Raw genomic sequence first — 27,067 nt, 5'->3', positions numbered from 1 at the left:
ATTTTGATATAGTTTGGTTTCTGAACTCTTCCCTAAGCTATCACAAATGTCCAGTTTCCCTCCTCTTTAAAGTAATAGGATTTATCTTAAATCCTGCATGTTCTTTCTTCAGCATACAAATGCAATAGAATCACTTAAGCTTCTGTGCAAAAGGTTAAAGGCGGCAGAAGAAGCTCACCTAAGAAATACATTAGTGTTGACTAAGTTCACAAAGAATTCAAGGTAACTTAAACTATGCTTCACTAATTTACCCTCTGTGAAGGAAGGAGACATCACTTCCTAGAGCCCTCTGTGAGCTTCCCAGTTCACAGCCATTCAGGTCTGGTCTGGGAAAATCCCAACAGGATTTTGTCCTACAGTGATCCAGTATGCCAGATTCAGAGATGCTTCTCTAAGGTCCTGTATTGTTCAGCTCACATACAACAACACTTCTGAGTAGAATTGCTTATGTCCTTTAACATGCTTCCTATACTTACTACTCACCGTGATTGATAAATGCAGCAGGACCAAGCCACAATTGTGCACAGTTTTTCCGCGTGGAATACATGACACTGAAGTCATTTTCCCCATGTCTCAGCAGCATGTTTTCTTCCATTTCTGATAGTTCAGCAATACAGCCCACAAGTAATTCTATTTTATCATTCCGTTTCCTTTAGTGTAAAAAAAGTAGGAGAAATAAGAATACATATGCCAAAATTACAAAGTAATTTCACAAAAAGAAATGCTGTCAATAACAGGAAGTGTTTTGTATACCATTTCTCACTCAACCCCTATAAACCTCATGTTTTACTTCGGTTAGAGACAGGATATTAGGCTAAACAGACTTTTTATCAGACATGAAATAAATGTTTTTGTTACTATATAGAATAAATTACATCAATTTTGACAGACATTACCATCATTGTTTCTACAATTTCCTGAGACTGCAAGCCAGAAATTGCAAGAGTTGATTATTTCAGCTCCTATAGTTGTTAAAACCAAAAGCAAGACTTTTTTTCATCCCTATCCTCCATCCCTATCAGCACTTCAGATATTTTGACTTCCTCGAGCTGCTCTTGTTTACATTTCCTATACTTCTTCCTTTGGCCAAGAAAACACAACATAGTGAAGATGCTTGAGAACTCCATGCCTTCTTAACAAATGCCCAGCGTTGACTGAAAAAAAGGCCAGAATTCATGCAAGACATCATCCTCTTTCACGAGTAGTTCTTCAGCATTGAGCCGGTCCTTGAAAGAGACCTTTGGAGAAGCAGGGAGGAACCAACAAAAACCAACAAAACCACAACGCCTTCATGTGTGGACAGCCAATCTGCCATCATAAATATAGCAGATCAGAGGCACTGAATATTCAGCCTAGGAAGAAGCACACAATTACCAGTATCTTGCAAGTGCATTGTTTTCACTGCTCTTCAGCCAGATTACTCAGATGCAGATGAATACGGAGATACTAAATATACATGAAGGACACAAACTAGAAGCCAAGCCTTATAAGTGCAAAATTCTCCTCTCAGACTGCTGAGAACTCTATTAGTTTTGAGTCTCAACAGTCTTCCAGATACTGGCAGTGTCAAGAAGCAACTCTCTTGTTTTGGTCTCTCTCAGGTCACTCAAGATTTTGAGCACAAAAAGCTAACTCATTTTCAATAAACCTAGGTACAAAGCTTCTACCTCAAAGAATCAGCCAAGGGGAGAATTCAAACAGGAAAAAACAAACACACATACATGACCACAATCCAAAAAATACTGATCATACCATGACTGTGGAACTTCCAGCTACAGTCATGAAGAGATAGAAACTGACCTCAACATTGTTAAAGCTTACTCTCCCACAAAATGAGGCCATAGCCCCACAGTAGCAGCATGCTTACTTGGTATGCTGCAAGCATAATGTCTAGCCACCCAATCCTAGCCCACACATAATTGCATATCAACATCTCAGATGTGCTGTTATGAGTATACACTGCCATAAAGCAAAACAAGTATAAATTAGGGTGGGGGAAGGAAGGGGAGTATTTATTTTAAAATCTGAATTAACCCATGGATCTGCCACAGACATGCTTATAATGAAACTCCTATATGCCAAAATGAGGTGTGGAAAATACACTGGGGTTCCAACTTTCTGTTTCCCAGAAAGATTTATTTTGCGCATCAAAATATGCAAGTAACACCCCTCAGTTTCAAAAAGGTGAAAAACGAATTTGCCCCACAATTATTTGCTGTACTCACATTATACTGAATTTGTTATATTGACATGGTCATGTTTCTCACAGGAGGCAAAAACCTCATCATTAGAGGAAAATAATTATCTGACTGAAAAGAAGATTAAAAAACCATTTTATACTGGCAACTTTGTGGCTACATCCAATATCCTACAGATGCATGTATTGTGTGTTAAGTACTTAGCACAAACAGATACCAAAAGTAATTTGTAAGTAAAAATACGAAACTTTGTATTGCACTGGCTGCAGTTTTAATTCTTCATACTTTTTAAAATATATTTTTTAGAATATTTCAAAATAATTGACAGAAACAGAATGCAAGAGTAAACTGTATCTTTTACCATTCTTTCGTTGCAACAATTTTGGCTCCATTTTGCTCAGAAGAATATCGATTACAAGGCAGTATCTCAAACCCACTGTCAGTTGCAAACATTCGTAAATAAATAAATACCTGCAATGAAAGGGAACAGGACTTTTCTGTTACAAGCAAAACAAAAGCAGTGAGGAACTTCATATAAAAATAATGAAAATCAGTAAACTGCACAAGAAACACAAAAAATGGATACTCCAATGGGATGTTGTTTACTGAAATGTGTTTCTGATTATAAATTTTAGCTATGTGCATGATGTTAATCTTTTTTACTCAGAGTGACTTGCAGGAATCCTCATATGGATAACATGACTATCCAAAGAGTTTAAAAAAATTAAAGATGCCTCAAATGGTACAAAATTGGCCCAACCAATGAAAATGGATAATTTCTTCTTAAAGTCACTGAGTAGCTGCATTCGAAACTACTTCTTAGCTCTTTAAGAATCACTGAGACCTAACAGTCTACAGGATCAAATTTCATTCTTTCCAGTTCTGAAAATGATATTACTTCCATGACAAATCTAGAGATTGCTAGATGAATTCTTTAAAGTGCAGTTATATTACTCAAAAAACACTTCGGGAAACCAGAATTTTCTGACTGCTTAACAACTGATGTATTTTGAGGTAGCAACACTTCTCTCTTTTCCTTTACCTTTCTTTGTCACACGATTTGATTTACAATAGCTCTAAGTAAAACACAAACAAAAACAACAACAAAAAATTGGGAGGAAAAAACAAACAAACAAAACCCCCAAACAAACAAAACACCACACAACTCACAAAATAAACAAACAAAAAAGGGGGAAAAGAAACAACCCTTCCGAACTACGAAAGAAGCCCTTGAAACTCCTGTCTCCCAGAAGTAGGGCTTCTCTCTTCTGCTTATGACCTAAGCCAACAGCAAAAGAGGCAAATGCATTTTATTTTCTACATGTCTATTACATAAAAGGCAATGGTAAGTTAACTCAAAAAAAGAGAGGGGTGGGGAGCTGGCTGGGTTTTAAAAAACAACGGAAGTTTCAGTTAAAAAGAAATCAAACAAATAACAGAGCGGTGGATTACTCTCCTTTACTACTGCTACATTCTTAAGAATTTTTTACATTTTCTTAGCCTTTCAACCATCTGAAAAAGCACATTAATTACAAATACACCTACATGTTCCTTGAACAACCTTTCCTGCATTTTGTTCTTGTTAAGAAAATAGTGCCGGGCCCAGTCACCTGACGTCAAGGACTTGAAGGCTTTTTCTAAGTGCTCATCTTTCTTAAAACGTTCAATCACCTCTTTTAGTTCTTCTTGCCTTCCTTTAATAGGTCGAAATCTGAAATAAAGAATAAAGCTATTCCAGTCCACTGTTATTCATTCTCGATTCTCCCTCACAGTTATAGCAGAGGTTGTTTTGCTAGCCATATAAATATTTAACTCCTAGTATAAAGAAACTGTCATGCACTCAAATCACAGGCCCTCATTTCCTGAGGTAATGAGAGAGGTAGGTAAAGCTAAGCATACTACTTGGAATGTTAAAGCCCTCCATTCTGCTGAGAAGCATAATTTATTCATAGAACAAATCTGATAAGATTAACCAACACAGAATAATATTTCACTGTTTTCAATGCCTATCATTTGGAATAAAGCAGCTAAAGAACTAGTATAATAAATGTGTCCTTACTTTCCTAACAAATTTAGTATCATTAAAAGTACATGTGCAAAAAAAAAAAATAAAAATCCAGCTAATAAACTGGATGCTATAAGTTTCCTAGCCAACATTGGTATCAAGGGATCTAATGCACAATTCTGGCTTTTATAGCTGAATTGGGATGTGTGTGTGTGTGTGATTTCAAATTTAAGCCCTCTACAAACTCACACACTACACTAAATTTGTCAAATAGGGAGCAAACAATTAAGATGGGGCAACTGAAAAGAGTAAGAAATATCAGAACAGAAAAAACGCACAACTATCTTGCAGAGTGATTTCACATCAACTTTTGCCCAATCCAAAGCCTCATTATATTGACAAATCCACTGTATGGGTTTATGTAGATTGCAAACTTAACATTTGTATTCATATAAAATGCATCTCTTAATGACTACACAACAAGTATCTAAAAATACCAACACACAGCATAGATCCTACATCTGTGGAAGACTGAAGTTCCACAAGTTAGTACAATCATAAGAATTTTTACCCAAGATGTTGGCTACAGGAAACAGGCAGCTGATAATCATGCATAGATAAAATATGAAAATAAACTCCTGTACACTAGCAGAGAATTCTGCCTTCTTCACAAAGCTTAAGATTTAAGAAAAACTATCCTTCATATTATCAACAGGAAAAAAATTGTTACAGAAAACACCTATATGACTGCAAGAAGCAGGAGCTCCATTTCTGAGCCCCAAACCATCAAGAGAAAGCAGATCTTAGAGATTATGTTGAATGTCTATAAACTGCCTTTGAGTACATACCTATGTATGCTCCGCTTTGGGTTGGAGGTGGGGTGTGCGTACTTTTAGGTGTATGACATGTCCCACGGGACTCTTCAAAGATAAAAAATTTCTAGGGTCGTGTGAAACAGTTGTTTGCAGCTTCTTTTGCTTACACAGCATATGACAGAGGTGTTAAACAACTTAATAGCTTTTGGTTAAATCCATAAGACTAAGTCTCATTACTTGTTGCTTGAAGTATGTTACCATGCTAATTTTATTTCATCTTACTTACCAAATGAAGTCTCTATTTGATGACAAAAGTAAACAAAGGGAAATAAATTCCTGAAGTTGGTGGAAGGAACACTCATCAACTCAACTCACTGATATCCTGTTTTCTAAATTATCATATCACTTGGCTTATCCCCATCTTAGAACGTTGAATGCTGCAAGTTACTTTTCAGATGCCCAAATAAGATCTGCTTCTTCTCTGCAACTTGTATGAAGGAAACAAAATGCCCTGAGTGTTGCACTGCCAATTTTATTTTACCTTATAAAATAGTAAGAGTCTAATTAGAAATAACTAATAATGATGAGGATTCAATTTCCTTCATTAGAAGTAAAATGCTGTATTTTTGCTCCTGATACAATAAAGACAGACCTCCTAACACCACTATCACTTCCAGCACCAATGCAGGTTACCAGCATCACATGCTAATGCCTTTACACATCTTCTCTGCATTCTCCATCTGAAAAATGTCCTTGTAATATAATAACTAAGCAATCTTTCAGATCTTTTGGAATATGGCAAAAATTATCATCATAAACCTGTGAGCTTTCAGAAAAGAAGATATAGCAAGTAGTTCTGAGAAGACATTAGATAAGTTCTCTTCTGGCTGGGATAACATCTAACATTTAGCAAGAGTCTGTAAAGACATAGATGTCCACTTAGAACAGTAGTATGTACCGTGCCAAGAAGTTTCAAATCAAATTCTTTATTAAAGAACATACTTATCCCATCTCCCTAAGAAACTAACTGCCTAACAAGCTGCTGGGACCTCATCTTGGAAGAAAACTCCCTTCAGACTACAGATGACATGATTATTGCTATTTTTGTTCTAGAGCACATCAAAGTCTCCCTCGACTTGCCAGTTACATACAAGAAGACTATATCCCAGTTCTCCCCAAATCAGAAAGACTTCTCCCAAATTTGATAGCCGTAATGTCTGGCGAAGCTCTGTGAGTTAAGAGAATCTAAAATTATATAGCCTGGACAGAACCTGACTAGTTTCAGAATAGGACTTGGCCTCATTTTCAGTTTCAACCAGGAACAGTTTTCCCAACAAGGCCCCAACTGTACTTACGTAATGAGGAGTACAAAGCACAACAATATGCACAGACATAACAGGTCAACATTTTGTTTACGTCTTTATCCGCTAACATTATAGGAGGAAAAGCCACGTGATTATGGTCTTCAGCTATGTCTATTCTTGCTGAGCTAAATTAATGATTGCCCTCTCCTTTACATTTTATGTTATATGCTGAAAGGCACGATTTTTTTTTAGCCAAGTGACCTGCAGGAGCAAAGGTAGGTGGAAAAACCATCACATTCAAAAGTAAATTAGCACCTAAGACAGACAATGTATGTGCAGGTAGACACAATCATACTTGTTTATCATCAAGAATAATCTTGGTCTAGGCTAAAGGAAGCAGTATCCCAGCTCAACTACCAGTGGAGAAAACAACAAAAACAATCCTCCCCCCAACAAAACACAAAAACTCCACAAACAACACAACACCAAAAAACCACCAAACAGGGCAGATGCTAAGCTTAAACAGTGCCTATCAAGATGTAAGGAAAAAGAATCAATACCCTATATTTTCTAGCAATTAGAAGCACATCTTATTGCCCCAAAGTGATGCTCATATTTCAGGTCTTTCACAACATACCAGTCTCAGAGGTTGACCAGATGTCTGCTTGACTACCTACCTTAGGTAGCTCAGAACCTGGCCTCAAGCCTTTAAAAGTAACCTGCATACCTCCATGGATCACATTCAGCAGGTTCTTGCCGCAGGCATTCCACACTGCTGGTGGAATTCCTTTAAATGTCTAGCAGAAACTTAAGTAACATCATTCCTGATAAGCGGATTAGTGTATACCCAAGTCGAAAAGGCCAAAAAGAAGGCTGGAAACAGGGTGCAAAGATATTGTAAAAACCCCAAAACATTAGAAGGTCAGATGAGTGTTACGCTGTACACCATGCATTTGAAACCTGAAACAGGAATTGAGTTTTTCAAAGAAACACAACTCTCGGCACACAACGGTTCAAAAATCGTTACCAGAGACCTCCTCTATCGAAATATTGAACTGATATTTTTTTACATGGTGACAAGACAGAGATAATGAGAAAAGATAAACAGGAATCCAAAAAAGCAAGAAGCGTCCACAAGTGCATAGAAAATGCTGGAAACCAACATCATGCTGTATAGCATTTCACTTAAGCCAACCATGGCACTAGATACAAAGGACCCCCTACCCCCTCGCCACCAGGCTGAAAGGGGAGACCCAGCAGATGGGCGAGGATGGAAACGGGTTACTGCTCGGGGCTGCAGACAAACCACCCTCAGCCTGCCCCACCTTTGCAGGTGCCTGTATACAACAGGTATGAGGCCCTGGAATTGGATGGGCAAGCAGCTGATGCCGCTGATGAAGACCCTTCTAAAAAGGAGGGGTTGTCTAGGCAAGCGACGCTCCACATAAAATTCAGCAAACCCATTAAAACCTCACATGTAAAGAGGAAAAAAAAAAAAAGGTAATTATCATAGGTGACTCCCTTCTAAAGGGAACAGAGGGCCCAATATCCTGACCTGACCCAACCCACATGGAAGTCTGCTGCCTCTCTGGGGCCAGAGTAGGAGATGTGGCTCAACAACTCGCCAGGCTGGTAAGGTCCTCTGACTATTACCTGCTATGGGTTTATAATGTTGGCAGGGAACAGGAAAAAGAAGTATTAAGCAAAATGAAAGGGATTTTAGAGATTTGGGGCAGTTGATCAATGGCTTGGGTGGTTTTCTCCTCCATCCTTTCAGTAGCAGGCAGGAATACAGAACAGAATAGGCAGGCCCAACTAATCAACACAGGGCCACGTGGCTGGTGTCATCAATGGAACTTCGGGTTTTTCAACCACGGGATGGTCAGTCCTTTGCCAGGTCTTCTGACACCTGTGGAATGCATCTCTCACAGAAGGGGAAAAGGGTGTTGCTCAGGGGTTTGTAAGGCTTATTGACAGGGCTTTAAACTCAACTGGAAGGGGGAAGGGGGCAGTACCAGGCCAGTCAGTGCTGAGCAGCGGGAAGGCACACCAAAACATGAGGAGATGCTTGGCAGTGAGATTCCTCAGACTGTGCCACAAGGTGAAGGGCACAATCAACCACACTTGAAGTGCTTCTAACATCAATGTGTGCAGCATAAGGAAAAAGCAAGATGAACTAGAAACCTTGGCCCGGTCCCAGAGATCTGATATAACTGGCATTAGTAAAACCTGGTGAGATGAATCCTGGGACTGGTGTGCCATGATGAATGGCTACAGGCTATTCAGAAGGGGTAGGCAGGGTAGGAGGCACTGTATATAGTGGAGGGGCTGGATTGCATGGAGCTGGCAGCTGGCAATGGCAAAGTTGAGAGCCTCTGGGTAAGGATTAAGGATCAGACAAATAAAGCTGATGTTGTTGTGAGTATCTACTGTAAGCTACCCAGCCAGGATGAGGACACTGATGAGTTATTCTTTAAGGAACTAAGCAAAGCCTCCAAGTCATCTGCCCTTGTCCTTATGGCGGACTTCAACCTGCCAGATGTCAACTGGGAATATCACACAACTGGTACCAACAGGTCCAGAAGATTCCTAAAGCATCTGGATGATATCTTCTTGGTGCAGGTACTAAGGGAACCAACCAGGAAAGGTGCCTGCCCAGATTTTATTCTCACTAACAGAGAGGGTCTTGTGGGAGAACTTGTATGGGATTTGCTACTCCAGCTAGATCCCTTCAAGTCAATGCGGCCTGATGGGATTCATCCAAGGGTGCTTAAAGAGCTGGCTGATGTCATAGTGAAACCTCTCTCCATGATTTTTCAACACTCCTAGGAATCTGGATATGTCCCAGATGACTGGAAGCTGGCAAACATTGTCTCTATCTACATGAAGGGCAATGGGAATGACCCTGGCAACTACAGGCCTGTCAGCCTCACTTCCTGGCAAAATCATGGAGAAGATTGTTCTGGGCATTATGGAAAGACGTCTGAATGACAATGTAGTCATTGGTCCCAGCCAGCACAGGTTCATGAGGCAAAAGCGCTGCTTAACAAAATTAATTTTGTTCTGTGACAAGGTTACCGACCTGGTTGACCAAGGGAGGCCTGTCAATTTTATCTTTTCAGATTTCAGTAAAGCCTTTGATACTGTCTCTCACAGTATTCTCCTGGACAAGATGTCCAGCACATAAACACACAATGCAGTGGGTGAGCAACTGGCTGATGGGCTGGGCTCAAAGGGTTCTAATAATTGTAATAAATAGGGTTATGTCGGGCTGGCGACCAGTCACTAGTGGGGTTTTGCAGGGATACATCTTAAGGCCAGCACTCTTCACTGCGTCAAATGCTTTACTGAAATCAAGACAGAATACTCCGTAACTTTGCCAATGACACAAAATTGGCAGGAGCTGTCGACACTCTCGAGGGCAGAGAGGCCCTGCAGAGGGATCTGGACAAATTGGAGAACTGGGCAATCACCAACCGCATGAAGTTCAACAAGAGCAAGTGCTGGATTTTGCACCTGGGACAAGGCAATCCTGGCTGTACCTACAGACTGGGGGACAAGATGCTGGAAAGCAGCTCTGCAGAGAGGGATCTGGGGGTTCTGGTCAACGGCAAGTTGAACCTGAGCCAACACTGTGTCCTGGCAGCCAAGAGGGCCAACCGTGTCCTGGGGTGCATCAAACACAGCGTTGCCAGCTGGGTGAGGGAGGCGACTGTCCTGCTCTGCTCTGCACTGGTGCGGCCTCACCTGGAGCACTCTGTGCAGTTCTGAGCGCCACAGGATAAAAAAATATATTAAGGTATCGGATAGTGTCCAGAAGAGGGCTAAGAAGTTGGTGAAGGGTTTAGAGGGGAAGCCATATGAGGAGCAGCTAAAGTGGCTTGGTTTGCTCAGCCTGGAGGATACTGCAACCCAGATCCCTCATGAAAGCTTCAGTACTGTTACAGGTGTATCTCCATATATTCTCAAAAGATACTTTCTGATGTGAGACACTGAAGAAGCCAATATGCCAAGAAAGCCTAGAGTCAAGTATTCCTGAGAATCTGAGGGTCTGCTGATCCATAGCTAAATGTATATATATATAAAATGAGCCAAAGAAACAGGTTTCTAAGTGACAGTAAATCAGGAGACTAGTTCAAATAAGATAGACAGAGCACAAGAAAACCAAGAAAACAAACCAGCCAACCCAACCTCTAAACACAAAGTCAATTAAAATCAGAATGGTTTATCCAGACTTCTGTTTTGGTCCTGTGAACGGTACCTTTATTAGATTCCATCATGGAAACCGGACAAGACACTTGGGTGTTTGGATCTGCTCACAGGGACAGACTCCTTGAGCTACCCTACAAACAGCTTCAGGGGTCAGGTCTCACAGAACATGGAATTTGCCACAAACCAGTCCATTGTTAAAAGTAATCTAGGAATGAAAAACTCTTACCACAGTATCTTTAAAGAAATAGTAGCACACCTTCTTCCTGACAAGCTACAGAATAGAAAGTTCTCACACTTCCCTATGAAATATTTATTCTTCCCTACTCAACAAGATCCAGAAAAGCTGTGGCTATTGAAATTTCAAAATCAGCTGGAAGATGATCTCATCCCAGTTAAGGGCAAACTGAGGTGGTCTCAACAAAGATGTAGGAGAATGGCTTGGAGAAGCAAAGCTCTTTCTCTCTCAGGTTTCGCTTACTTTGGGAATACTTAAAGAACCTTGAAATTCCAAGGTATAAAGCCAAAGGTCAGTGAGATGCTTGCCTATAAAGGAAGTTAAAGGAGAGTTTCTGGTAAGTTCAGAAACATAGTACCTTTCTTGGTCCCAGTCACTGAGAGAGTGAGTTTGAACAACAAGGATAAATTGATCCTGCCAGAGATCCAGTATGGAATTCCGCATTGTGTACCAGAGCATGATAAAGAGTTCTTCTAAACCTATTTCTTAACTTCTGACCAGAAAACATCAAGAAAAGTGAATTTATCAAAACATGGCATCCCATTAGCCTCTTAACAACAGGCACTTTGTCTGGATGATATTTTTACTCGAGTGGCTATGAAAAGATAGCAAGTTACTGTTCATCTAATATGAGAGATTCAGCACAACAGTTAAAACTGCAAGGCTGTTACACATTCAAGACAGCACAACGAGAGTGGAAAATAATCTACTTATTACAGGTGGAAACTATTTATTTAGTTAACACACATTTTGGCTTCGGCCCTGCCTAACCCTGTAGTACAAGTATCTTAATTAAAAGCTAGTTATAGGAAAATCAACTCATCCTATGTTTAATCTCCAGTGTTATTACCTGGGGAGATTTTTAAAAAAAAAAAAAAAAAAAAAAAAAAGGAACACAAACCAACAATATTCTTCAAAGGCCAAAAATTCAAAAAGGCATTTTTAATGAAGAATGTAATCCACATTACTTAGATTTCTTGAACTGAAACTATACATGCACCAGTGTGGTCAAAATTCCAATACAGCCTAGAATAGAAGTAAAGAAAATTGAAATAGCCACATAATTTCATTCTCCTTAATATCACTAGCAAATAAATGCTTTTTAAAAATAAATATGTGCAACACAAAAAAACCCCAACACTTTCCTTCATTCTTATTATGACACTCTACATGGTAAATTCTATTTAGCAGTTACCATGACTACTTGATGCAAGCCACTCCATCTTTTGGAGATATAACACTCTTTATTGAAGTTAAGGGTGTAACTAGGAAATCTCTGTAAGAGTAAGGTGGTGGGTGTTGGTTTGGAGGAGGGGTGGTTTGGTTGTTTGGTGGGGTTTTTTGGTTGTGATTTTTTTTTTAAATCAAAAACATTCATCATCAGCAAAAGACTTAGTTAACTAATGTAATTACTGTGTGTGATTACACACAGTGAAGGAAGACAATTAGAAGCAAGCTAAAGGACTTTACGGCATTAAGTTATTGGAAAAAACCAACCAAAGAAACAAACCAACCCCCAAAAAACCCAAAACAACAAAACACACACCACACCACACAGAGAAAGCAGATTTTACACAGAAGTCAAACAAAATAGTTTTGGTAAATATGAAGACACTGAGGACTGAAGAATGTAAAAGCTTCATTTTGAAATGGTGTCACTACATAAGAGCTGTGTACTTCTGATCCAGCGTCTCCATAGTGCCAAAACACTGAAGCTGAACTATATGGCCACGTAACCTTATTTAGCTACATGACTTGTTCTACCTCCAAACCCTGTTCAAGAGGTAACCCTTCAATACTGAGCCTTTTAATTATTATTATATTGAAATAATCTAAGGAGTGCAGAAGAGATTCAGCACAGACCCATGAATGCAAGTGATATGAAACTGCTTTGCCTTTTTTATCTTTACTGCTCAACAGTGAGGGACAAAGAGTGACCTACTCTGTCAAGTTCACAAATGACTGTTTACACCAAGGCCAGCAGCTGCTCTTGGTGTGCTGTTGAGAGAAAACAACTTTCCGTACATAACCCCCAAACACTTCTAGTTTGCTACCGAAAACATGGAAATTTAAGAAGCTTGGTCCTTTAGTCTCATGTTATCAGATAAAACCACCTGCACCACACACTAGTTTGTAATGTCACTGAAAGCAGCAATATGGAGTGATGAAATACCTCTAGATAATCTCTTAAAATAGACTACAATGCATTTGACTTCCTAAACCACTTGCAAACTTAAAAAGACATTGAAACTCCTCTCAGTATTCCCTAGCACAATGCTGGTGCTTTAGGGAACCACGAAACAACAGTGCCTGGTAACAGCAGCAGTATGATCGGAAGTCTGGCTTAAGACTTAAATACTAACACATTTGTATGCAAGATAGTAGAGTGGATTAAACATTAAGGCATGCAACTTCAAGATTTAACACTCAACCTAGGAAAAAGCATCTAAGAGATGGTAAGACAAGCAAGAATTCACTTGTTTATTTACAAGTATCAGTTTTAATCTCTAGTGTTAGACAACCTTCAACTCAGGAAGTAACAGCTTGCAAAATCAGTTTTTACAAAAAGGACAGGCATGCAAGACTAAGTAAACCTAACAGCCAGGACAGCCTTTGTCACAAAAAGTTCTGTCACAACAGGATTTGTACAAGAAGCAACAAAACCTCTTAGAACAGCTATACATGGCAAGATTATACTTCCTAACACATGGTGGGGTTTTTTTATTAACTGCTAATCTGCCATTTTTTTGAGATAAGAGCTACCAATTTGATGAAAAAAAAACCGACCAGAGGGCCCATAAAGATGGCCAGAAGCTCTGAAAACAACCTGCTTTCTCTTGGAAATCAAAGAGAATGAAAAAAGTTACTTTTGGTTAAAGCAACTAAAGACATTTCCAGAGCTACACTTTATGCTGTCCATCAAATCCCTGATGACAAGAAGATATTTCAAAGGAACATTAGACAAACTGACTGGGGGGGGGGGAAATCCAACTGTAATCTTTCAAGGACTAATCTTCAGCTCTTTCAGACACTACAGACTTGACAGTTTACAGAGCTAATAGCCCAATTCCCAAGATGGAGGACATTCAGGAATTACAGGACTTTTAAAATGGATTAATTACAGGATTTTTATGGCCCCCAGAACACACACACAAATAATCAATCATGTTTTTGTCACTACTCCACCGTAAGATCACTAATTCAGTATAAAGAAGATAGAAAACAAACACATCCCAACAATAATTACGTATTTTACTAGAATGTTATGAGGTTTTTTTTCCCTCTAATCAATATACTCTGGGCAAAACAAGAGGTCTTTACAAACTCGTCAACTATGGGAATGAATGAAGTACAGCAAGTGCTTGTATAGAAAACATTTATATACGCAAAAAATACAGACTTCGCTTCCAGAGGTAAGGTAAAGTACAACTTCAGTAAGTGGTCATCAACTTACACTGGGCTGCTAGTTGCAAAAAATGCAAAACTCTTATGTGTTTCTAACAGCAAAGCAGAATGCTGGCACAGTCACTTCCACAGTACATCTTCAAACAGAAGAAGTGAGTAGGAAATATTTTCCTGCCATCATAAACAGCTGTTTCAAGTGCATCTCAATCCACAAACTATGTAACTAATATGACTTCATCACACTGAAGCAAAAGATGCCCAAACATAAGCTGTAAATCTTAACTTCTACTACAACCATGCATTTGGATACTGGCATCTGCTATTTTGAAAACAGTCTGGTCTTCTGACATTTGCTTTCCCACCCCCTTCCCTCAAAGCCATTCAATAACAGTAAGACTCAGGAGCTCTAGAAAGACTACAGTTTACTAGATGGAAGGAAGATTATCTAAGTGTCACAGCTACAATAACAAGCAGATATCACAGTACCACAAAGATAAACAAGAACTATGCTGATGTCTTTATTAAAAATCATTGCAACAACAGAAACTCTCAACAGGACATTATGAAAGAGTCAAGACGATGCGTTTCTGGTAGAAATTGTAAGCCTCACCTAAGTCTTTCCCTCAGTGCTCCAAGATTATTAACTATTGTCCTTGAAGACTGCCTGTAACTGTTATCCAAGTCTGAGAGAGGAAGAAATATATGACGATAGCTTTTGTGTAGTCTTTTGATGCAAATTAGTAATTAAAAAAGTATTTTAGGTGTTGAAAACATACCAGCAGAAACCAACACTTATGAAAGTAGCTGCTCCAACTATTAAACAATGAACATAATTTCCTTAGCAAAAAGCGTAAGAACTACCTATTCATGACCTGTAGAATACCGTTCATGCAACAAAACAAAACAGTCATTTAAGCATATATATTTAGCTCAACTGACTGCTGGCAATACAAAGACACTGTGAACTGAACTGTATGAGTATCTACCTATACACTGTTCTGGGCACATGTGCTATTGTAACAAATAGTATGGAGGAACTGGAAGAACTCAAGCATTCCTCTTAAAGATGGATGTTGCATTCTCCAGTAAAAAAGAAAAATCTCTTTAGAGTAAGTCTTTACAGTTATTGGGACCACATTGCAGCAATTTCATGTGCAACTCAGGCTGTCAGGTTATACCAGCAACCATTTATGTTATATGACACCACCAGTCATTTTTGAAGCAGTCTATTTAACTGATATTCTCTTTATTTGACTATGCTGCATAGGTAAACTGTTCTTTAAAAACAGCCACAGCAACAGTTTGAAGTGTTAAGCAGCCTGTTTCCCATGATGTGCTGCCTGGAAACCCCAACTCTTACTGTTGCACAATAAGCACACTATTACTATTCCTGTTGTTGGAAACTTATCATTTATATATAGCTTCTCCATTAAGGTAGCAATGCAGATTTTGTATGCAAATGAAAGCTTAAGAGAGATCTATAGAATATACTTATTATCAGTGGTATCTCTGTAAAACAGGAAGAAGCATGCAACAACTAAACCCTAAGACCACACTGAATTTAGAATAGAAGTATTCAGACAAGTGTATAACAGTGCAAAAGTATGTGCACTTCTCGTAAGCAAGTTCCCAGTGTGCACATAAATTTATCTTATACACACACACACGTCTGAGTAGTAGCATTCCTTCGGCATGGGTCTGCAAGAACTTTAAATCAAGTGGCACCAACACTCAAGTACTGAGGAACTATAGCTTTCTTGTAACGTTGTAAGAGTAAGGGTGGGGGGTTGGAGGGAAGCAGCAGCAGCACCCAGGCACACAAAATAAAGACGAAAGTCCCCAAACACTAACGTCTGTCTTTGAAGTATTTTAAAAGACGAACGGTTTAAAACTTATGATTAGTTACCTGTTTAAGGCAGGAAACAGTGTTTATTAACAACATGTTCTACAGCATAAGCACACGAGGGCTAACAGAAAGACCTACAATAGCACAGGCTGCTACAGAGGTCCAAGTTCCAGTCTCACATGCAACACCATTTTAAAGGCAGAAGCTACTCACAAATTTCCATTTTTGAGACTTTCATAAACATGCAAGAAATTCCACAGTTTTATCCTGATTATATCAACTAAGAAGATAAATTCTTTCGTAGAAAAATGAAGACAAGTTACCTAGTATTCATTTTGTGTGTCTGAAAACCTAAATAAGGATCAAGAACCAAACTAGTTGCTAGGTCATCGTTTTCACACAGTTCCTTGGCAGACATTCCAGAGGAAGGCACGTAACGACTTTGACCCTCAAATCCTGAAGCACCACTACCTGCAAATAAGAGAGTAAAAATTAGATATTATTTAAGGAATGTTATAAAGACCAGCTATTCTTGGGGACAAACAGCTACAGGTCAGAGACAAAAAATATATGACAATTAAGGAAAATGATAAAATATCTGAAGAAGCAAGAGCACAGTTAATATTTCACTCTTGATTTTGTTCATTTACAGAGCATCCAATGGAGAAAGTATTTTAGAATATATATTTATGGGTGTCTTTGATTAATTTCCATTTTTCTGTCTCTTCCCCTCCCCAACTACAAGCATCTTTCACACTACTCAGTTCAGTCATGCCTGCCTCTAAAATTTCTGATGTATAAATGTGACGAAGCTATGAAAATTTCAAACCTGATTTTCCCAAAATCTGAATAAAGGACTTATTCTGAATTTGTATTTAGTCCTTCATCTCAGACCAATAACTACAATATAAATCCATGCTCCTTAAAACAGTTTCATAAATACTACTGACACATGTGGCTTCATTCAAAACGGGGCTTACTTCTACATGTGCATTCACTAAAAGCTGGGCCAGTAATCCAAATTATATTGCGCATTTCCAAACACATTAGTTCTCACTTAATGCCAATCACGTATTTTAAACTTACAGCAGTTCAAAATTTATTTACATCCAGTTATTCTCACTTAATTTTTAAACTGATCTGAAAAGATCTATATTCCTGAACTTAACACATTGAACAAATACAAACATCATTAATACTTCTGATACTTCATAATTAATGCTGCTTCATGCCGAATGCAGACCTCCTTCATGAATTAAGACAAGACAGAAGCCGATAGATGAATCACATACAGCACTAAGCTGCATAAACATAAACATACATCTGCTTGATCTTCTCTCAGCTCCATTTTTGCCTGTCTTCGGATTCTCCTTTCCTGCATGCTGCAATTTGGTCTGATTCTGCACATGGTCATTAGATGACTTGCTTCCACTTCTCCTGCCATTCACCACCATGTTCTTGGATTCTCCCAGCCACTTCATTCCCACAGACAATCTGACTCAGTTGCATTTAGCCACTTTTCAAAAGGCTTGGAGAAGTGGATGAGTGACTTCAGTTCCAAGTCCTACTGGAAGCAAAACACAAACATGATTAGAACTTACTTTAAAACTGTTTCCAAGGCACAGATTTTAACAAAAAGAAGGGGGCGGGGGGGAAGGAGGGGATGGTGGAATGGAGGAAAGATGGTGGTCTGCATTTGCATTAGGAAGAAAAGTAGTTTGTCAGCACTAGTACAGGGAACTGTTGCAAATAGATATCCACATCTACAACTTACAACCACATCTGCAAGCAAAGATGAAATTCAAAAGCTGATAAATTGGGAAGAACAAATCACTTTTAAGAGATGGACTATACATATACATACCTATGTATTTATATAATTATATATGCATGTGGATAAATACACAGCTATGTGACTCCAAAAATGGAGTATTTTCAAATGCACACCCTGCTTTAGCAGATGGGTTGGACTATATGACCTCCAGAGGTCCCTTCCAAACCCAACCATTCTATGATTCTGTGAAAAAGTGTCTTTTTTGGCAGAAATTCTGTTTTTCATCAGTTAAGAGTAGCAAAATACTGGTTTTCTGTTAGACAACTATGTGAACCAGCTACTTAAAGCTACAGAAACATTTACAGCCAGATGATTAGTAATTAAGTTACTTACAAAGATTCAGAAGATTGAGATAGTACAGAAAAACAGTAGAGACAACTCACTTAACAGATGTATTGGCTCAACCACCTTACTAGAATTATCATTGTGAAAACTACAGATTTTGAAACCTTTTACAAATTGTCATAGAAGGATAGTACAATTACTGACAAAGTGTAACAATCTTACTGAGAAAAAGCTGGCTGAACTACTGCCTCAATACAAATAAAAAGAATTGAGATAGTTTCAGTGGACAAGGAATTTTCTTGCTGCCAATGATAGAAGTGATTGCCTTTCACCTCAAAAAAAAAAAAAAAAGTTTAAATGCCTATTTTACCGGACCAGCAAGCCTTAACATAGCTCTCTAACAGAGCTAGAACCGAATGGTTTGACTACCACAATGCAAAAGTCACTCTGCATACTGACAAAATTCTTCAGGAAGCTGCCTTCAAAGAACAAACCAGAGACTTAAAATTTGCTAGGGAAAAACCCTATTCATTGCACTTAGCCATACATGGAACCAGATATTTTTACACAGTACCTCCAAAAAAAGCCTTGGAAATCTTGCAGCTAAACCTGTATTAGACAACACTAAGCTTTTTTTTTTCTTCACAGAGCTTGCATGATAACATACATTAAAAAACAAACAAACTCCACAACCAACACCAAAAAACTTACTTGTTAAGCATCCCACCTGAACTTCTTTCAGAAGACAGCTAGCCCCTGAAGATCTGCACTGACTATCACATAAACACTTAATGACAGACTCACTCTTACAACTTTCCTCTTTCTGCTCTACATACTCTCATTAAACACAGTTCCCTATTTTTGTAGCAGTGGTAATAAAGAGCATTAAAACAGAAACCACACCAAAGACTTCCACTAAATTCAGTCTTGATCTTTTTGTAAACCAGGACAGAATTACACTCTGGTGTGCTGCAGTTCAGGACCAGTACAGGTAAACGAAGTCCAGTTGTAGATTAATACTAGTATGCAGCAATCTGGAGGAAAAATATTCCATACGGTAGTGTTTCTGACAACTAACAGGTACAGTAGCTACACTTTCAGCTGGAAAAAGGCATACTCTGCACAAAGAAAGGAAACTGATCTTTCATATGTCCAGTTTGGAGAAGTGAGTACTATCTGTGCTGCGACACTACTACCTGTCACGGATGCACTTGACACACCCCCCAAACCAACGGCAGTTTGGTTCAGGCTCCAGAGGATGTAAAGGCCTGAGCCATAGCCAGGCTGAGAACTCCTTTTAGGAAACCCACAAGGAAGCAGAACAGCACACTGAACACTGATATGTTGTGGGCGCAGGGAGTCTCGTGCATACTTCTTATACTGTATGCAATTTGACTACAAGTTAACCACTTCATTCTACAAATATGACAGTCTAGGTCAGCCTACTTTGAGCCCTCTCTGCCAAACAAGCTGGCTGTATGGAAATGGTTTTACTACTCACAGGTCAGTGGATGAGCCCAATTTGAGTTTCACATCCATCATATGGCTTAAGTAAATGCATAATAAATATAATGAATTATTTAGAGATATAGGGTTGTATGATTTTTAATATACTCTTTGCTTCATGTTACTTTGTAAGCTGGATTTGCTAAAATTTTAAGCTGTAAAGTTCTGCTCATGTTTACCAAAAGCAACTACAAACTACACTGAACACTTGCAAAATAAGGCCTGGTTTGCACTTCGCTGGGAAAAATGGAACTGACTGGGAAATATACCGATCCAAGGCTAACGCAGAGACATTACAGACATCTGCAAAACAAGGCCTATTTTGCACTTCACTGAGAAGAAAGGATTTATTTAGACAAAACAGTACCTGCACAGCTATGGACGATAAACAATGTCTACAGCTGAACAAAACCAAGGCCCACATGGAATCAGAGAAAAAGATCCAATGAGAAGCAAGAAGACCCCAAAGTGAAATATTGCTATTGGAGTGAATCATGGTATAAATGGTTTGTAAAGATATAAAAGTCTATGGTTTCCTATGCTTGGGCAGACCTTTGCGTAGGTACCCAGCTTGAGCCAGCCCTCCTGCTATTCTACTCCATTAATTTTTTTTTTTCTTGAGAATTGTGTCTCCTGAAAGTCTGCTCTGCATATGGTTATCAGGCCTCACCTGAAAGTTTGCCTCTAGAGTTCTAAAATATAGACTCCAGAGCAAACAGTTGCAAGGGAGGGAATGCCTGAAAGTTTGCTTTTGCGAACAGGTACAGGCCTCCCCTGAAAGTTTGCCTTCAGAGCTCTAAACACAGAATCCGGAGTGAATAGTTATCAGGGAGAGAAGAATCCCGACAGTTTGCACTGCGACAGATACAGGCCTCGCCTGAAAGTTTGCCTCTGGAGCTCCAGGACACAGACTCCGGAGTGAATGGCTATCAGGGAGGGAAGACGCCTGCAAGTTTGCTTCGTGAACAGGTACAGGCATCTGGAGAGAAGGCAAGCTGCATTTGGCTTGGCATGTTTCTCCCATGCAGTAAATAATAGAGTGAACCTGCCACCAAACTCTTTTAAGTCACACTTCTCTTTAAGAAAGCTAAACGTTGTTCTGCAGTAAGCAGAACCCTAAATTACTCCCCTACAACACTAACAAATATAGTAATGACAAGTGAAGTACAATGGCAAAAAGTAAGAAGGAATGTGGTCACAGAAGAATACTCAAACCATACTAAGCTTCTAGCATCAGGCAAACTGCAAGTGTGCTGCTTCAGCCTCTATTCCTTCTCCCAATACACAAACACTGCTTTTAAGAGATGGTATCAAAAGCCAGAACCAACACACAGCATTCCTTTCCCAGTGAATATCAAGGCTCCTAATGCCAACAAATAACCTAAAAGAGAGCAACAGATGCCCCACTTAGCACCACCACATGATCTTTAATACACCTTCAGATGTGATTTGCTCTCAGTACTTTCTACATCAAACTCATTCTGACAAGTCCTTCAGGAAGAGAGGCAGAAGAGACGAACACCACCTTCAAAGAAAGAACTGGAATATACTTACACCTCCACATATTTCAAAATTCCTGCTAAAGGGCTCTGCCACCAAATAATATAACACCATGCATGGATCACTTATGACTTTGGGTTTATCTATACTGTTAAGTTTATCAACACAATTACAGCTTCCAAGGGACTTTTTTATTTCAATGTGAATATCCACGTTGCTGTTTTAACCATTTATTAATTATACCACTCTTTATAATTATACTACCTTTTATAATTCTATTACGGTACTTTACAGGCACATTTCCTCAAATGTCAAAATATGGCTCAATCGCATTCAGCATGTCTCATCAGGGAATTTAGCATTTCATTGCAACAGTACTTTCAAAAAGTTTCATTTACCTGGTTCTAAATTTATTAAGCCTATTAACATACTTTGTGAGCATTATTCGCATTTCAGTAACATTCAGAAGCACCAATCAACAACTGAAGCACAAACACAATTAATGCTTACAAAGCCAGATTTATCTATAAGTGTTAACCAGACTGATTAAACAGTACCATTCAGATTTATATCACATATGAAAAGCATCAGTCCTTTTATACTAGAAAATGTAGTAAATCCCTGTGAATTTCAGTAAAGAAATTCTACGGCTGATAAAATGGATCTCAGAAACTGTCTGAGCCTCCTAAGTTTTGGGCCTTCATCTGTGAAATCTATCAATTCAGAAAAGTGTTGTGCTGGGGTGGGGGGGAAAGCTGCACAAAACCAAACCAATAAAACCCTAAACCATCCAAATACATACATCAGTAACCGTAAGAAATTCAAGTATAATTTATTTTACTCTTCCATAAGACAGTTTTTGCATATAAATATTTATTACTTAAAGGACAGGGACAGTTTCTAAACAGAGGCGGTGCATTTTGCACTCCCTTCCAGGGCACAGGCAAAGACACTAGGAACAGGAGGTTTCCTAGCAGGCAGGGTCATCCTCCCCTTTCCCATGGTCTACTGGTACACAGGTCAAAGGACCTCCTTCTAAAATACTGTTTCTTGATTACTTATTTTTACTAAGAACTCAAACAACATCTAAACCAACTTTGGTGTGTGTGGTTTGTTGTTGTTGTTTTGGTGGGTTTTTGTTGGTTTCTTTTGTTCTTTTTTTTTTTTTTTTTTTTTTTAATTATCTGTAACTGTAAAAAGTCATCCTCAACAAGACAGTGGCCTAAAACAAATACAGGACACAAAAACAAAACAAAAGACCCAATGACCGCAGTTTCAGCTTTTCTGGACAAATCAATGGTATCAAGAGAAAAGTTATGTGTTTCATTACTGATAGTTCAAAAAAAAAAAAAAGGCAACAGACCACAGACCTTTGAATCTGGGATGCAGAGCAAAACTACGCAACCAGTTTTTCTATAGGATCACCAGGCTGTAGACGATTTCACTACAGCCACTCTCCATCCCGGTAACAAAAACCCCTACCCACTCCTAAAGTGTTCAAGTTTCTAAGAATACAAAAGACAAAACTGAATAAAAACTTGCACAGTTTAAGGAGTTATTCAAAACAGCCTCAAATCTAATTTTGGTTACTATTTTGACAGCTCAGACAAGCACCATTAAGCCAGAGAGGAAAGGGAGGCACTGAATGCTTCTGGCTCACAAAGACTGTGCAACCAGTGCAGTGCCACTTTACATAGGAACCAAATGTTATAAGTTACACTACAAATCATTACTGATGATAGTAAAACATAGCAAAACCAGGCATGGAAGAGAGGTCTTTGCAACCACAGAAGGTGACAAAAAACAAAAAAAAAGGAAATTGGAGAGTTTATTTTCCCGTAATCTCTGTAGTCAATGTTGTATCTTAAAGAAAGGTCAGGTGGTCCCACCGCACTTCAAAGATTATGGAGTCGAGGCTGCAATTCCTCAACAGGATAAAAGCTACCTAGGAAGGGCTACTTCAGTCCCCCCTGTAGAAGCTAATTTTAGCCACCTAATTTCACATCCACTTTGGACTCTCTTTGCCCCTGGGATGAACTGGTTCAGTAAATTAAACCACCAGGAAAAAAAAAAAGAAAAAAAAATGTTTGTTGAGCGTTTCTTCTCAGCTAGTTAGTTCTCAGAATAAGGTCAGTGCAGAATAGGACATGGATTAAGAGTGGCACATGAGAGGCTGTAAGACTGTCAGAACTGACTCAGGTCAGTTGAAACTGTTGCAGAACTGTAGCCCCAGGATGCAGGTTTGTGAGAGCACAAATGGATCCAAAACTTATCCAAACCCAGGCTTCAATCCTCCACCAATAGCTCAGTCTGTACATTCCCAGTTTCTCTTCTGCCAGTTCTTTCACAGCCACATGTCTTTTTGTGCCTCAATTTGGATACTAATGCAGGCACAGAAGCAATAGTGTACCAGTACAAATGAGTAGCAGAGAGGGAATGTGCAGATGAAAGTGCAGCAGCTCCTTCTCCCTCTCCCCTCCAGTTCCTCCACCAAGTGCCTTCTCAGGATGAAACCAAGTAACTGGCTGAGCAAACCACCCTAAAGGCGACATGATCCCCTCAATTCACTGCAGCAACTCCAATGTTCAGCAAATTTTGACGGGGCAATCCAAAAGCTCACTGCTTCTGGAGAGGGAGAACCTCCTTCCATCCTCCCTGCCAATTCACAGAAACATTTCCCCAATTCTGGAGGCGCAGTGGACCTCTCCATAACTCAATTTGACCTCATTAACCCAATCGGGAAGAGCAGGTAATTTTCTGTTGATTTAATGTGCTGAGCAGGTTTAGCAAAAGATCCAGTGGGCACTAGAGCAAGAGAGGATGCAGTACTGGAGTCGCAGAAGCAGGACCACTGAAAGGGGAAGGAAAAGTATCACCTGTTGTAACAGTTTAGCTATGTGAGTTACACAGGTTTGCTGGACCTAGCAGTTCAGAGCAGTTCAAGATCCCTGTTCAATCCTCTGAGTGTACAGGGTTACATCATTCCACTTATTCATTTAATATGCACTAAGTAATTACTTCAAATAAGTCTTATTTTCCAGTTTACAAATTCAAATGCGTATAAAGCAGATATGTGTTCATCTGGCTCAAATAACAAAACGGCATGATAAACAAACCAACAAAAAACTTCTCCCACTTTCCAGTCAAGTAAGTCTTAATTTCCTCACACAGTATTACTTGCAAGGAGGAAGGCTTAAAGAATTCAAGACAAAAGTTCATTTGTAAAGAAAACAGAACAGGAGGCATCCATAGCTATAGTGCCCAGATGATGGAAACAAGACATGACTCTGTGTGAACTTATTCTATAATACATTTTAATCTAACTGATTAAAAACTCCCACTATATATTTAATTACACTATTAAATATTAATTTAAAATTTAAATATTACACATTTATTTTTAAAATAATGTTGAATAGTTACACTATTAAACACTCTAATCAAACTGCCATCTCGTATGTGTCACCCTGCACTGAATTCAACCGACCAGAAAACTGCACAAAGTTACACACTTAAGATTCTCATACTACCTGTGACACAACTCATCAAAACACCACATACGCTCTCACCTCTCATCTTTACTTTTTTGGAGAATAATGTGTTAACGATAAATCAGCTTTGAAGTTTCAGATATAGATGCTGGACAAAAATGTACTTCACCCCTTCCTTAAAAACATTTATTCTCCAATGAAAAATCACCAAAAAATCCCAGGGTATCAGGCGCTCTGATCTAATTGCAGAAAGCTCTGTGTTGGGAATAGTCACTCAAAACAGACCTTAATAAATACCAAATAGCACGAACACGGTTAAAACTATCACGGCTCACACAGAGGAAAGCCATGCCGCCGGGACCACTAACTATTCCCCACCAGAAGTGCCACGAAGTGCCGAGTAACTAACAGCTTCGTCCCCAAGTTCCCTACACGCCTTCCCCGGGCTGAAAGCACTCGCACAAATCCCAGCGACGAGCGCAGCGTCAGCGGAGGCAGAACGGGAGCGGGGCCGGCGGCGGCACCGCCCCCCGCCGCGTGCTGCCCCCTAGAGCTCGCCTCCCGCCGGCGCCGCCACCAAACCCCGGCCCCGCCACGGCACCCACCTGCCCGGGCCCCAGGTGCGGCGGGAGGCAGCGCTGCCTGCAGAGGACTCTCTCTCCGAGCGGCCGCGGGTCGCCCCTTCAGCGGCCGCGGAGCGCGGGGTCCGTCCATCAGCGCCACCGAAAACGGCCCTCGCCCTGCCCGAGGCGGCGGGGGACGCCGGCGGCCCCGCACGCTTCCTCCTCGGCCAGCCGGCTGCGAGGAACATCCGCCGGGCCGCGGAGCAAGACACCGGGCACGGTGCCTCACGCCCTCTCCCACCCCCCCCAGCTGAGGAGCACAGCCTCCTCACAGCCCCGGGCGCCCCAGCCGCACCACCCGCTGACAGGCTGTCCCTGGCGCCTCCCACGCGCGGGGGCAACGTGCTCACAAGGCCCACGAGAGTTGCGACCCCCTCACAAAGACACACGCACGCTCACCTCCCGGCTGCTCTCCGCGCTGGGTCCCCCGCCGGCACTGCCTCAGCCACTACTGGAGGAAAATGAATCATCAAAGGGAACAGAGCGAGGGGAAAAAAGAGGAGGAAGGGGCCGGGGGGAGGGGAGCGAAGACTGACCGAGGGAGGGGTGGAGGAACACTGGGGGGGGGGAGGGGGGGGAAGAAGGCAGCGGCAGTGACAAAAAATAATTCCCAGTGGGGGGAGGAAAAAAATGGCGGATTAAAATCCAAGATGGCGGCGCCAAGGGACGAACGGTGCAGTGCAGGAGCGGCGTAAAAAGCCTCCTAGAGATCCTTCCGCCGAGCCCCGCGAGAAAGAGTCCCGTGGGCTTCCTCGCAGAGACCCCGCGGGACGGCGGCGAGGACCGGCCACCGTCGCTGCTACTGCTGCCGGCTGCTCCTCCTTTTCTTTCTTTCCTGCTGGTAGTGCTCTTTTCGCCGACCTGCCGAGCAACGCGGGCCGCTGGGCCGGCCACCGCGCTCCGAAGTTTCTTCTTTCTCCAGGCACTGCCCGCGACCTCCTACGCCCTGTCCGGGGAGACGCTGCCTGCCCCTGCGGCTCCCGGCGGCGGAGGGACACCGTGGTTGGAAGACGCTTTCTTACGCCCGCCGTCGCGGAAGGATACACCACTCGAAAGAAAGCACAGTTTAGCCACCCGCCAACCTGCGCCGCTCCCTGCCTCCTCCCCTCACTGCCCGTTCACACGCGCGGCACAGAGGCAGGCCGCGAGCCACAGTGCCTCACCCGCGGAGGAGGGGCAGCGCTCTCCGCGGCTGCCATATCCACTCAGCTCGGCGCTGTGCCGCCGCGGAAGGATTTCACTGAAAGATAACAAGGTCCGGGCCACCCCGCGGCTCAGGACGCCCGGCCGTGTGTACCTGGAATAAGTTCCGACCAACTCACGCGGTGGAGGGATCCCTCCGCTCGGAGCTGCCCTTTAAATACGAGGGACTCCTCACCCTCGGGTTGTGAAGCATTAGGGTGGGTTTTGTTGTTGGGTTTTTTGGTGCAGGTTGCCTTTCTACTCTGGTCCCGGGGTCTGTGGACAGTTTGCCCTACTCTGTCTGAGGGCTCCGGTATTTCCCCATCGCTGTCTGACAGAGTCATTTAAAAATGGCCCCTGCGGCCTGGAGGGGCTGGGACGGCACCTACTGTCCCGGGCAGCCCCCGAAGAGGTAGCGGGGCTGAGCCGCTCGCCCGGCTATTCTCCGCCGCCCCTCCTCCCCTCCCCGCCATGCGACGCCACGTTCACCCCACGCCTGTTGGTGACCGGGCGTGGGTGCGAGCGCTCCCCTAGAGGAGGGTGCTGTTCGGGCAGCAGCTCCGTGGGCCGCCCGCTTCAATAGAGCCCCCTTGAAACAAAAGGTGGCTTCGCTGCTGTCAGAACTG

At 41.2% G+C, this 27,067-nt stretch overlaps 1 protein-coding gene across 7 annotated transcripts in view; it reads right to left on the bottom strand.

The window, feature by feature from the left end:
* The window catches only part of KMT5B (lysine methyltransferase 5B), a 55,647-nt gene extending 29,175 nt beyond the window's left edge, over positions 1–26,472 (bottom strand). For 3 of the 7 annotated variants that reach the window (XM_065636407.1, XM_065636401.1, XM_065636406.1), the window contains exons 1-6: positions 25,659–26,472; positions 17,342–17,584; positions 16,344–16,491; positions 3,744–3,909; positions 2,560–2,669; positions 484–650 (exon numbers count right to left, since the gene is read on the bottom strand). In XM_065636407.1, coding sequence (XP_065492479.1) covers positions 484–650; positions 2,560–2,669; positions 3,744–3,909; positions 16,344–16,491; positions 17,342–17,501 — 751 coding nt within the window. In that variant the 5' untranslated portion in view covers positions 17,502–17,584; positions 25,659–26,472. Of the gene's footprint in view, positions 1–483; positions 651–2,559; positions 2,670–3,743; positions 3,910–16,343; positions 16,492–17,341; positions 17,588–25,241; positions 25,274–25,658 lie in introns of those variants that run through there. The other 4 variants (XM_065636402.1, XM_065636404.1, XM_065636403.1 and 1 more) reach the window with 4 other exon arrangements.
* Positions 26,473–27,067: the final 595 nt, after the last annotated feature.

Source organism: Caloenas nicobarica, chromosome 5 (assembly GCF_036013445.1).
Source record: "Caloenas nicobarica isolate bCalNic1 chromosome 5, bCalNic1.hap1, whole genome shotgun sequence".
Lineage (NCBI taxonomy): Eukaryota > Metazoa > Chordata > Aves > Columbiformes > Columbidae > Caloenas > Caloenas nicobarica.
Note: the sequence above shows the minus strand (reverse complement) of the source record. Positions and strands in the feature narration are given on the sequence as shown.